At 33.9% G+C, this 14,827-nt stretch overlaps 1 protein-coding gene across 2 annotated transcripts in view; it reads left to right on the top strand.

The window, feature by feature from the left end:
- LOC138709522 (esterase FE4-like) overlaps nucleotides 1–14,827 on the top strand; it is a 46,481-nt gene that overhangs the window by 12,936 nt on the left and 18,718 nt on the right. For both annotated transcript variants that reach the window (XM_069840346.1, XM_069840347.1), the window contains exons 3-5: nucleotides 962–1,118; nucleotides 6,558–6,743; nucleotides 12,874–13,070. In XM_069840346.1, the coding sequence (XP_069696447.1) occupies nucleotides 962–1,118; nucleotides 6,558–6,743; nucleotides 12,874–13,070 (540 nt within the window). The remainder of the gene's footprint in view (nucleotides 1–961; nucleotides 1,119–6,557; nucleotides 6,744–12,873; nucleotides 13,071–14,827) is intronic.

Here is a 14,827-nt window from a genome sequence, read left to right as displayed (position 1 = left end):
GTTAAATAACCTTGCAGATTGAAAGGGACGATAGGGTAAACGTAAATGAATAGAAAACCTATAGGTATTATGTTTTGTGATTAAATGCACGGTTAATTAGGAAATTAAGTTTAAAGTTTCAGCAGTCTGGCAACATCGCCGCTAACACACGCTACTCGCGATACAGATGTAAGAGGTCAACGAACTCGGTGTGTCTCGGTAGGTGAGCTGCTCTCTGCCAAGACGTTGCCAATTGCTCGAATCGTGCAATGGCTTGAATTTAGAGAATTTAAAATTAAATTTACACGAAAACGGTTCACGCTATTGAAATAAGCCAGAAAGATAAATAATTCTTTATTAGATTTCCTATCGATATGGACAAAAATCACGATCCTACTCGCAATAGTTAGCGATTAAGAGATTGTTAAACATTTGTTTTCTCTGAACACACTATGAACTTTCGACCAATATTATATTCTAGTTTCTTGTTATACACAACTGAGCTATTCGCTCTGGAAATCTGCAAGGCTATTTCACTTCCACCCTGTATATGTTGATGAGCATAAAAATAAAGAGATAAAATAAATAAAGGTAATTATTGGTTTATAACTTATTTAACTTTTTACATTTTACTTTTTACTCTTTACATTTTATTGTGTATTGCTTATCATTTTAACTGTGTATTGTTAATATTGTATATACCACTGCCACCGGGTGCTTGCCCACTTGCAGTGTAAATAAATACATACATACAACTCGTCCATTAGTCAAATATAGACTTACAGGAAATGTGGAGAAATGTTATTATAGAAAGATAATGACATGAGAAGAAAAATATTATGAAGAAATGTACCATAAATTGCTTTGTCCACCAAAGATCTCGCAAGACATACCTGAAATCTTACTCCTGTTCCTACAGCAAAACCCGAAATACAGCTTTTCTTGATTGTTATCGATATGTGAATATGTTACTATTCATTAGCTTCCAGATAACAGCGAGGAATTTAAATCACTAGACGTGATATTCTGCGTACCTGGGGGAGCATATGAATTCGGAAATTCTTTCCTGTTTGGATCTGAATATCTTCTGGACAAGGATGTTATTCTTGTCACGATCAATTATCGGCTTGGACCCCTTGGTAAGTACTTAGGTATATAAACAGCATGCGTTCTTCTTTTATAGAGACGACAGAGAGTTGTAAACGCACTTTTCTTAAATGTAGCACTAAGCTTATATAACTTCTTATACAAAGAATGCAATTATATAAATCTTGAGAAATAAATCATTACCTTCAATAGAAACAAAAATTCTAATAGCTGACTTGTAAGTTAACGATCCCATCGAAAAAAAACAACTATTGATTTTATTCAAACTGAATTGTAAACTGACAAAGGCAGAATACGGTGAAACCTGTAAAATTATAGCATATTATGCAATGAGCCTATAATGGTAGTAATTAAAACGCGAGTATGTTTATGAAACGAGCGCAAGCGACTTTCATAATTTTCATACAAGCGTCTTAATTACCATTATAGTCAAGTTTCATACGACTTTTTATGCTCGACCATATTTCTAACTTGAAATTATTCATAAGCAGGGAAAGGATTTATATGTAAATACATATTTACTTATAAAGCTAATATAATTTATATTTTGCATTATCTTTATGTTTCACAATGTGTAGGGTTGAAAAATCCTACTTTTATTTTCCATATTTTTCCATATTTTAGAGTTTAGTACATATTTTCGTTAATTTCCATATATTTTCCATATTTCATATAAAACAGTCCATATTATATTAGGTTTAACAATAAAACAAAACAAAATTCCATTAACTTTTAAAAATACATTTCAACAATAGAGATTTAAACACATGTTCAGTAATCCCTTTAACATCAGAGTTATTTGAAAATTAGCAGTCCTATCAACAATGGGAAAGTAAGTTACAAAACTGTATTAATTTAATTTAAAATTTTTAACAGACTTCAGTTGTGCAGCTCAACAGTTAAATGCCAGTCAGAGTACACATAGGTTCAGTTTTGTAAATCATACTATAAAGACGGTAAATATGCCAAAAGTACGTCATTCAGTCAATTTAAAATCAAAACTAACAAGTTACATTTCAGAATTTAAAGAAGATGGTTTATCAACTGACAATAAAATATTATTTTGTAATTTGTGTCAGTGTGCAGTATCATCTACACAAAAGTTCCTGGTGCAACAACACATTACAACTAGTAAACATCAGGCCAACAAACAACTAAATTCCAAGCAGAGACAATTGTTTTTAACACAACCAACAACATCGAATGTAAGATCTGAGTTTAACATCGACCTGTGCCGTTCTCTCATCTCTGCTGATATTCCTCTCTACAAACTAAAGAATAAGGTCTTCAGGGAATTCCTTGAAAAATATACTCAACATACAATCCCGGATGAGTCAACACTTAGGAAGACGTATGCTCCATCCATCTACGATGAGACAATACAGAAGATAAGAGATGAAATTAAAGATAGTTCAATTTGGGTTTCCATTGATGAGACTCCCGACAAAGAAGGTAGACTTGTTGGTAATGTAGTTATCGGTTTGTTAAGTGAACAATATTCTGAACGAATTCTTTTACATTGTGATGTTCTAGAAAAGTGCAATAACAAAACTATAGTTAAACTGTTCAACGAAGCTATGGGTATCCTGTGGCCAAAGGGTATTATGTACGATAATGTGTTATTCTTTATTAGCGATGCTGCCCCTTATATGGTCAAAGCTGGACAAGCATTATCTGTTGTATATCCTAAATTGACTCATTTTACTTGTGTGGCGCATGCATTTCATCGTGTGGCAGAAGTGGTCAGAGACAATTTCCCTAAAGTAGATTTGTTGATTTCATCAGTGAAAAAAGTATTTCTCAAAGCTCCCAGTAGAGTTAACGTGTTGAAAGAAATGTACCCTGAAATTCCATTGCCACCAAAGCCAATTTTAACTAGATGGGGTACATGGCTAGAAGCAGTTGAATATTATGCCGAACATATAGACTCTATTAACAATGTTCTCCTTGCATTGGACTCTGAAGATGCAGTCTCAATTGATACTGCGAAAACAGTTACCTGTGACATAAGTGTGAAGAATGACTTAGCTCACATTCAGCATACATTTTCATGCATCATAAAAACGCTCAAAAGTCTCCAAAATAGGCACCTTTCACTATCTGAAAGTTTTGAAATTATAAATAGTACTGTGGAACAACTGAATCGTGGTAGAGGTAAAGTTGCAGATGCAGTAAGAGCTAAGGTGGACACTGTACTTTCAAAAAACCCTGGATATGAAGAACTACAAAAGGTTGTTGCTGTGATGAGTGGTGAATCAACAGTGAAGATTAACTTGGACTTATCCCCAGCAGACATTGTGAAATTGAATTATGTACCAGTTACTTCTTGTGACGTCGAACGCTCTTTTAGTCAGTATAAATCTATCCTCAGAGACAATAGAAGAAGATTCACTTTTCAGCACTTGAAAGAAATGTTTGTAACCTATTGTTATGGTAACAGACAATAAAAATTGTGTTTTGTTGAAACTACATTGGAAGATAAGGTACGTCCATTATATTTTTTGTTTAGTTTGATTAAAATGTACCAATATTTAACGTACATAGTCATTTTTTTATAATTTTAAGTCCATATTTAATTCCATATTTTGGTAAAAATCCATATTTAATTCCATATTTTGGTAAAAATAACTACATATATATTTACATATTTCATATATTTTTAGTCCATATAAATCCGTTCCCTGTTCATAAGTATTCATGTTATTCTTATCTGACTGAGGAGCGAAACTGACCTTGTGCAATACATCGTAAATTGTGAGAAGTGCGCAGACGCGAAAGTATTGATTTTTTCCGAGAAACAGATGTCGACATTGATCTTGACATTGAAAAACGAGATGACAAATTGAATTTATTTGAATATTATTTACAATTAACGATAATTATTATAGTAACAGAACTGACTTTATTTCAAATATAGGTGAATTATTGATTTATTGTTGTCTTTCGATTGCATATCCGAGAATAATCGATACTTGCGCTTTCATATTGCTACAATGGTATTTTCTGATTGGTGGAACACCTGAACTTTAATGAATAGGTGTACTTTAATGAAGTCCATTAAAGGGCTGCTACCAGATGTATAACTACTACATTTCGGCATGGTCGAGCATAAAAAAATTTACGAGACTAATTTACGAAGATATCATAAATTTATGTATAATTTTTAAGGCGCTTTGTGTAAAAAAGTTGACATGAATGAGGGAACGGTTTACACATACATACATACATACATACATACATACATACATACATACATACATACATACATACAGGGTGATTCAGGACCTCTGCAACAAACTCTGGGGATAGATAGATCTCGCAATGAGGATCATTTTGCGTAAAACAACCCATGTTCTCCGATGCCTCATTTAGGAGCTAAGCGATCAACTCCAATCAACTGAAAACTGTGTTAAATCTTGGTTGCTAAAAGGCCGTCATGCTACAACAGACGCCACAAGGAAAAAATCATAACAGGATGGAAGAAAATACTGAAGAAATAGCTACAATAAGACTAGAAAAGTCTTCCAATACTTTGAGTACCGCTATGTAGTGTAGTAGCCCCAAAATAATGCCTTTGCTGCATTCAATTTATCATCTTGTTAACCCAAACTGAGTTAGTTTATACAACATGGATTTCATTTGTATTTCTTCTTAAAGATTCGAAAATAAATGTGAGTTAAATACGTTTTAACATGAATTTTTCTAATCTCCGTTTAGGCCTTAAATTCCTGGTGTACTGGACAGTAAAGGCTGGTTCACAATAAACCGGGAACTGAAACGACAAAGAGAACGAGAACGGAAATATTGTTAAAAAGAATGTATTTAAATGTGAGCATTCAGAATTAAGTATTGTGAATGCTCACATTTAAATACATTTATTTTAACATTATTTCCGTTCTCGTTCTTGTTGTCGTTTCCGTTCCCGGTTTATTGTGAACCAGCCTTAATCATCTCCCTGTCCGCTCCAATAATTTTCACACACAGTTACAAAAACTTTATTTCTAAAAAAAAAAAAGCACTGCATGTGCTAAAATACGGCAGTTTCATTGAATGTTATTTTCCTTAGCCTATAGCGAGCACTTCTCCATATATTGTGGGTCCTTATCACCATGCCATGGCGCGTCCTCAGGTTGCGGATTGAGGAGACGGCCTCCAGATATGGAGGGTAGCTGTGAATATATTGAATAAGCAGTCGCGGACAGCCGATGAGGGGTGGTCCTCCAGCTTGGGGGTTGGGCGAAGGGCTAACAACCCTAAATATACATAGGCCAAATAGAAATGATCGGGACGAAATTGAAATACAAACTGCTGAGCCATTTATACCCGAACCCACACTTTCTGAAGTCGAAATTGCGATAGAAAATCTGAAAAATTATGTCTCCAGGTCTCGATCAAATTCCAGCAGAATTAATACTAGAGGGTGGAAGCGCATTATCTAATGAAATTTATAAGCTTGTACTTGCTATTTGGGAAAAGGAAATTGTACCAGAACAATGCATCGTAGTCTTCACCTGACATAATTAGGAACATTAAATCCAGACGTTTGAGATGGGCAGGACATGTAGCACGTATGGGCGAATCCAGAAATGCATATAGAGTGTTAGTTGGGAGGCCGGAGGGAAAAAGACCTTTAGGGAGGCCGAGACGTAGATGGGAAGATAATATTAAAATGGATTTGAGGGAGGTGGGATGTGATGATAGAGAATGGATTCATTTTGCTCAGGATAGGGACCAATGGCGGGCTTATGTGAGGGCGGCAATGAACCTCCGGGTTCCTTAAAAGCCAGTAAGTAAGTAAGTAAGCGGGCATTTCTCAATATCGGACATTTTAATTTCCGGAAGGTGTTCGCGATTGGAAATTTTCACTCTACAATACAATTTCAGTATTCAAATTCCGCTTATGCTGTCGTTCTTAATTTAAATGCGACAGTGTTTGATTTCAAGTTGTTATTATGAAGATGTGTTATCAGAATGGGCTGTCAAATTCATTAGACTTCGGCCATACAATGCTAAAACGCACATCTATAGTCCCGTCGCTCTAATTTCCGGCAGCCAATCACGTTGCAGGTCGGCTACATTTAAACGTGTGCGTCTTGTGATTCGCTGATGAAGATGTTAAGCATTTTCTAAGGCTGGCTAAATACTTAATATATAATCGTACGCCATTTTGGCTCTTTCGTTGGCGTTCGCAGAAAGCACACGAGGACGTTATTTGCCGCTCAATTATTTTCTGAATTACAGTGCGTTTGATTTATTATTATACCAACTAGGAAATGATAATGTTTAACGGTGTGGCAAATAGATCCCTCGTCTGGTAGCTCGGCAACGAAAGAATAAAAATGGCGAACGATACTACCTATCTAGCCTTTAGAGAGCCTTGACTTCCTAAGACGTAAGCAAAGAGGAGGAGTCACGCCGGGAATAACAGCGCCGCGACTTTAGTAGTGAATTGAATCAAATATTTGTAACAGGTTTCCTGAGCACCAATGATGCAGTTTGTCCCGGTAACAACGGTCTCAAAGACCAAGTAGCAGCACTGAAGTGGGTACGAGAAAACATCGCAGAGTTCGGAGGGAATCCGGACCATGTCACAATCATTGGCCATAGTTCAGGTGCAGCAATTGCTCACAATCACATGTTATCTCCAGCTAGCAAAGGTAAGAGAAACGTCAATGCTAAGATCATCATCAGTTAATCGTGACATCCTTCTTTCAAAATAAGAAAACATTGGTATTAGAGGAGTTGTACTCAAACTTTTTGTTCATATTTAGAAAATAGGTATCAAAAAGTCAAAATTGACAATTATAATAGCAATTATAAATTGATCGATAGCGGAATTCCACAAGGTACAATATTAGGACCATTCTTATTTATAACTAGCCGTACCCGTGCGCTCCGCTGCACCAGTTAGAAATAAATATAAAGTAATTCCATAATGAAAATAGGACATTTGATCCAGGGAACATTCGTATTTGATAGAAGGATAAATCGTTTATTATGTTACTTAATTTAAATTGTATTTAAAAAATTAAAATGCGATCATTTTGATCCAGAGACCACTCATTTGGTCATAAAAATTATTTTCGGAAATACAGGAAACGAATACCTATCAAGTTTTCTGTGCATAAGAAGCTATTTTAATCTTACCTGTTCTCGATTCACTCAGAAGTTACTGTAATAACATTATAGCATTATGTCCATCTAGAGAAACTAAATTTTCTAATGGTGAATTAATAATTAATTATACAAATCGGTTAATTCAGATTCCGATAGTACTTCACACAAACACAGAAACATTATCTGTAGGCTATGTTTCATAGCCTTCGATTGTTGTTGTCCAAGGCCCCTTATAGACGAAGTCATTTGTTTTTTATTTCATTACACCGCCTTAGATGGCGTTGTTATTGTAATTTTTAAACTCATTTATCTCATTAAATATCAGTCCTATCAAAATTTTGCATGGAATAAAACTTATCGGAAATTATTTTTAAAGAAACTTTTGTTATGCAATATTTTTCATGAAAATTAATAATAAGGGAGATATTTCGATTTATTTAATTCAAGCACCCTTATAACCCCCCTTTTAAATAAAATATTTTGAATGCCATATAGCCTAAATTCTAAGTTACAACCAACTTAATTTATATTCCAATTTTCATATAAATCGGTTCAGCCATTATCACGTGAAAAGGTAACAAACATCCAGACAGACAGACAGACAGACATACAAACAAAAATTAAAAAAAAGCGATTTTCGGTTTCAGGGCGGTTAATTATATATATTAGGATCAATTATTTTTGGAAAATCGAAAATTACCAGAAAAATTTCGGCTACAGATTTATTATTAGTATATATATATATATATATATATATATATATATATATATATATAATAATTAGTTGAAAATTGATCTAAAAAAATATGGTGGTAATATATTTTCTTTTGCAGACGATACTGCACTAACATTTAATGGGGAAAATTGAGATAACACTTATTTAAATGCTAGCAATGGAATTAAAGTAGTGAAAAATTGGATTGACTCTAATCTCCTGTCCTAAAATACTAACAAAACTACCTATATTCCATTTTCTTTAACAACGAAAGGTTTACCTCCATCTAACAATAATTATCACTTAGTAATATATAAAATTTCATGTAATGAATTAACAAATAATTATTGTAATTGTCCACATCTAACACCTTCCACACAAGTCAAATATTTAGCAATTACTATAGACCAGCATTTACGTTGGGATAAACAAATTGATTTCATGTGTACAAGTATAAGAAATACAATTTACAAATTCATAATACTTCGAAATGTTATCACTAAGGAGGCATTGAGAATTATATTTTTAGCTTTGGTACAATCATTAATACAATATGGTATAATAAATTGGGGTGGAGTAGCATCATCTGTACTTAATCCATTAATTTTATTACACAGAAGATTAATAAAAATTTGTCTGACCAAAAATATGGATTACCGAACAAATTTAAATTTAATTTATGTATTGCCTATTGAAGAAATTTATAAATATAGTTTACTAACTTACTACCACAGAAATCAAATAAAACATAAATCTAATCGACATGAATATCGTACTCGAAGACAGAAGTCTACTTTCCCATTAATTGAGCGTAAATGTCATATAAGTGCAGTTCTTAAACATGGTGCTAGTTTTGGCCCAAGACTTTATAATAAACTTACGAACCATTTTCCAAATTTGAAATATTTTAAAATTGAAGCTTTTAAAAAAGATATCTGTAAAATTATCCATGATATACAGTATTAACAAATATATTTTTTTACCTTTTATTTCTGTCGACTATATTCATGTCTTTATTGAATATCACTGGCTTCTGTCGGATTGTCAATTTATACTAAATGTGTATTTTTCTCTCTTTTTCTCTTTCTTCTTTATTCTCGCTCTTGTGTTATATTTATTGGTTTGAATTAAGTTACTTACTGTATTTAGTAAACTGTCCTTGTAAATTTTATGTTATATTATTGACTAAGACCACACCGTACACGAGCCTGGCTCTTACGGTAGTGGCTAGAAACATTTTTGTTTTATAAATGTAATTTGTACTCAATAGCTAGCTAGTTAAATAAATATAAATAAATAAAGAATAATAAAAAATAAAAAAGATGATGTAACATCTGATCTGTGTCACTGGTCCTGCAACTTTTACATCGTTGTTTACAACAATGTAAAACTACTCCAGGAACATGGGCGTTTATGTTGTTTTGTAAGTTCTTCGTGTAAAATAGCTTTTGAACACAAATAAGTAATACGCACTGAATAAGAAAATAGTTTCACTTCATTCATAATCAAAAATAAAATATTTCAAATTACATTCTATACGTTTGCATATTATTCCACATTAGGGACCGGATTTTTATGTACGCTAATTACATATTATATTCCCTTCAATCTAACCGTATATAAATAACAAATCTTTGCGAATCTTGTAATTACCATTAATATATTAAAATTTTATACTACATATTTTTACATATTTACCCCACATTACATATTATGGCTTGGTATTACATAAATCTATGTATTTAGGGGTTTTATTCATTTTTACTTCTCTGAAAGGGAAAACAAAATAATTCTGCTGGGGAAGTTTATAATTTGAAATACACAGATTTAAAAAGTCGTTTTAGCTACCCACGAAATTATATATTTCGGGATGCAACATAACGTCCTTAGTTCCAGGAAGTAATAGAGGCACTCACCCCATACCACCCACTGTAAATGAATGAACAAAAGGCAACCTTTCTCATACAACTACCTTGTATAGTAAAAATCACTCAGAAATTAGCGTTGCCTTCATGCGGTGGATGGGACGAGGACGACATGATTTGTCTCGAACTGTAATTGTTCTGCACACGTCTTAACAAGCCGTTCCCATGCAATTTGTAACCCACCCTCTTCCTAATCCTTCCAGGGCAAACCCGTGTCAAGTCTGACATGAGACTTTCAGGTTATTGCTTGACCTCTTTATTTTAAATTTAGTAGACCTATACGGAAATGGAATTTTCCGAGCAATTAGAAAGTATGGTTCTCGGCTGGAATAATCCTATCCTTCTGAATGAGACAGGAATGTCACTTTTCGAACAACAGTTTGTAAATGCCCATAGTTTGAGGTTTTAGTAGATACTTGTTTCTTACAGGAAGCAGCTAAAATGCATGTGTCCCACATCTCCTCTTATTTTCTCCTAATCCAGTAAGGCGAAACAGTGCTTGCAGTACTGTTGTGTCATTCATTTCACTCAGTTCTCTAGTTTTAGTACTTACAATACCTATAAAGTGCAAGTGAGTTTTATCTACTGCTTTTAACTAACTAAAATGGCCTCTGTGTCTTCAACCCTAACGACAAAAATAAAATCATGGATTGCGATGGACGAAGCTTTCACTATAGATGGAAAAATACTGTGTCAAGTGTGCGGTAAAAACGTCGGGTGCTCTATGAAATCACAACTGGAGAGTCTTACCTATCCTATACCTGCCAGGTATTGATATTAAATATTTTGATGATTTTTACATATTTTGGTACATATTCAGCTTATTTTTCTTACATAAATATGTACATATTTCACACCTTGACATTACATAAAAATCCGGTCTCTAATTACCATCAATCAAATCTCTCATACCATTACATTTAAATAACAGTTTATTTTTCTTCTAACATAGTTTAAATTCAGTCAGGATAGGAGAAGAAATGTCAGAAGGAAGTGAAATAGGGAGAGGATTACGACAAGCATGCTCTTTGTCACCTACCCTGTTCAACATCTATTTGGAGGATTTAGTGAAGAACGGTTTTCAGAACATGGGAGGAGTGATAGTAGGAGGAAGAAGAATAAAATGTGTAAGATTTGCTGATGATATGGCGTTGTTAGCAGAAGAGGAGATGATACTAAGGGATATGCTACTGGGGCTAAATGACAGCTGTGAGCAGTATGGAATTAAGATAAATGCAAACAAGACGAAGACCATGGTCAAAGGAAGAAAAGTAAAGAAGGTAAACTTGAGAATTCTTAATGACGCAGTAGAGAAAGTTCACAGGTTCAAATACTTGGGTGTACTATATGCATTAACATGAGCTGCTGCCAGGAAGTCAAAAGGAGAATAGCAATGGCAAAGGAGCATCTCCTGTGGATCTCTAGAAAAAGAACTAAAGAAGAGCCTAGTGAAGTGCTTTGTGTGGAGTGTAGAATTGTATAGGGCAGAAATTTTGACATTACGACGAAGTGAAGAGAAACGAATAGAAGCATTTGAAATGTGGATATGGAGAAGAATGGAGCATGTGAAATGGACAGACAGAGTAAGAAACGAAGCTGTGTTGAAATGAGTAAAGAAATTATTATAAATTTACAAAATGTAATGTTATGACTAGACCTCAGATTTTAAGGCTCGAATAGGATAGACTGAAAAACTGTTATGTAAAATCCCTAAATGTATGCAACACGATAAACTCTCGAGCGATGTTATTGCCTAAAACCAGAAGCATTAAAGAACGTATGTTTCAGCCTATGCTAAATAAGCCTAAAAATCCGTGGTCTAGTTATGACGTAATAGAGACATAGTACTGTATATGTCGTAATATATGTTGCTAAGTAACCGTTTCTAATAAAATGTTATTTTGTAGTTGTTTTGATGCTTTTTCTTACAGGTACGTTGTATAAAATTGTGTTCTAAAGGCGGTGACGTTGTCATGGAATACTAGTTGCTATATAACCTTTTCAGGCACCAGTGCCAGAATTAGACCAATTGTGCACGATTTATAGCGTCATAACAAGCGTATTTTAATGCTAATAAACTTGAAGTACGTACGTAGAAATAGATGTAGAAATAAGTTGATACAATTAATAACCTCGGTTATAATGGCTAGCATTAAAAAGAATTCCACTTTCAAAGACAATTTGTAGTATGAGTTACGTATTATTCATGAAATTCGGAAACTTGTTATTTTTTCTTTAATATGTCTAAACTACGTAACTAATAATTGTATTCAATTAGTATCAGAGTCTGGCTGGGTGGAAGAGAAGGCCTACTGGCTTAGCTCTGTCAGATTAAATCAATAAATTATTATTATTATTATTATTATTATTATTATTATTATTATTATTATCATTATTATTATTATTATTATTATTATTATTACTTACTTACAAATGGCTTTTAAGGAACCCGAAGGTTCATTGCCGCCCTCACATAAGCCCGCCAATAGTCCCTATCCTGAGCAAGATTAATCCCGTCTCTATCATCATATCCCACTTCCCTCAAATCTATTGTAATATTATTCTCCCATCTACGTCACGGCCTCCCTAAAGGTCTTTTTCCCTCCGGTCTCCCAACTAACACTCTATATGCATTTCTGGATTCGCCCATACGTGCTACATGCCCTGCCCATCTCAAACGCCTGGATTTAATGTTCCTAATTATGTCAGGTGAAGAATACAATGCGTGCAGTTCTGCGTTGTGTAACTTTCTCCATACTCCTGTAACTTCATCCCTCTTAGCCCCAAATATTTTCCTAAGCACTTTATTCTCAAACACCTTTAACCTATGTTCCTCTCTCAGAGTGAGAGTCCAAGTTTCACAACCATACAGAACAACCGGTAATATAACTGTTTTATAAATTCTAACTTTCAGATTTTTTGACAGCAACTGGATGATAAAAGCTTCTCAACCGAATTATTATTATTATTATTATTATTATTATTATTATTATTATTATTAAAAAGTAAACGTTACTCCATGCTCACCAGGTCTATTTCATCGCGCTATATCTTTGAGTGGGACTGCGTTAAACGTCTGGGCGCTTGCCCCTCCAGAAGTCTCTAAGAAAAATGCCAAAAAACTGGCAACTGCGCTCCATTGTCCTACCGAATCTAGCAGAGAACTCATCTCGTGTTTAAAGGAAAAGGAAGCATACGACATAACTAAGACTTTGGAGATTTTTCAAGTAAGTGAAAGTTATCCACGATATACCTGTACAGTATATAAATAAATAAATATATATATATATACATATATATAGACACACACACAGGGTGATTCACGAGGAAAGGTAAAAAATTTAGGATGTGAATCCTGAAGTTATTCTGAGCCAAAAAGTTCATATGGGCATAGGTTCGTTTTCGAACGGTTACGGAGATATGACTCTTTGATTTCACAAAAACTTCTGGGATTCCATTGTACTAACTCGTATTTAGAGACAGATAAAGGACAAATTTAAAGTTTACTAGTGGCTTGTGCAGCAAATGCTGCTGCAAACTAAGTTCGTTAGACGTTCAAATAAAAATTTTTCACGTTTATTTTCAATGAAGAATACTTGTCTTTTCGATAGTTATTTACTTCCATGATGATGAATCATACTCCCTCTAAATGGATTTTTTTTTAGGCCAAATACTTTTTCTTGAACCTATCCAAATTCACTTTTTGAGTTTCAACGCGAAAACGCAACTATCAATGTCAGGACGATAGCAGTAGCTATTTCAGGTCATTGTGGATTGTAGGTAAAAGTTAAAAAAAATGTCAGGTTTGCTAGGCTTTCGAACAATAGAATTTTCGTATAGCTGCTGCATGTAGAACTTGAAATGCAGAGCGTAGAATCATTTTATCCTACTAAGAGATCTTGCTGAAATGATCTGGATACTACAAAATTTCCTAGGCCTCTTATTTTATCAGTAAGTAATTCCTTTTGATCTTTCCTTAGGAACTGTAATTTTTTGCGCTCTCTCGAGCCAATACTGAAGACAATGACACATATCAATATCTACACTACACCGCCATTAAGTATATGAAAAAGACCCAACCCCACTGGGTTAATAAGTATAAAAATATTTGATTTTTAAAAACAATATTATTATCTTACGTACGTTTTGTAGTTATATATAGCCGCCACTCAGTAAATTATAGAAATGAAGATCTAAATTAAGATATTCTCTACATTTACTTACATAACCTCAAAACGTTTCACTTTCATATAATCACTATAGCATCAATATTATGTACAATTAATGAAAAATAGACGCATCATGATATTAACTATAATGATATTTAATTTGTAATGGTAATAATATCATCAAACCACCTCAAGTTTCGTAGATTTGAATATCCAATACACAGCTGTACTCAGAAAATTATACACTGCAGAATCAGTTTTTAATAACAAATTGAATTGAGCTCTAAATATGTCGGCAATCGTGCCTATTGTTTATTGTAGTGTGTGTTTTGTTCTGAAATTCAATCAAGTCGGCCGTGATTCAAACAAATTAGTTCTCAAAACTGACAACAGATGGATTTTGGAAAATAGGAAAATTATGTAGGAAAATTGACATTTCACTGAAAACTACTACTTTTCCGAAAAACTTTGGGTTCCAAGCTTCAAAATGAGGGGCCATTTATTAAAATCCGTTCAGCCGTTTTCCCGTAATTTCCATTACCAGTTCAAATTATATATATAGATATTCATGTAAGCATACATACCTAATATTCTAAAAGTCGGGGTCGATGTTTTCGCAAATTTTGAAAGGTACCTCCTTCTGCTTCAATGCACTGTTGCGCTCGGGCGTGAATCGCGCTCATTGCTTGAGGAGAGTTGCACGGGGTTGTCTTTATGCCGCATCCAAAATACGGTCGATTAGCGCCTCTCTCGTTTTCACCTTCCTTTGCTATACCAAGTCATTCATCCAACTCCATAGACAGTAATACTCTTCG

Source organism: Periplaneta americana, chromosome 11 (assembly GCF_040183065.1).
Source record: "Periplaneta americana isolate PAMFEO1 chromosome 11, P.americana_PAMFEO1_priV1, whole genome shotgun sequence".
Lineage (NCBI taxonomy): Eukaryota > Metazoa > Arthropoda > Insecta > Blattodea > Blattidae > Periplaneta > Periplaneta americana.
This window is presented reverse-complemented; position numbering and strand designations above follow the sequence as displayed.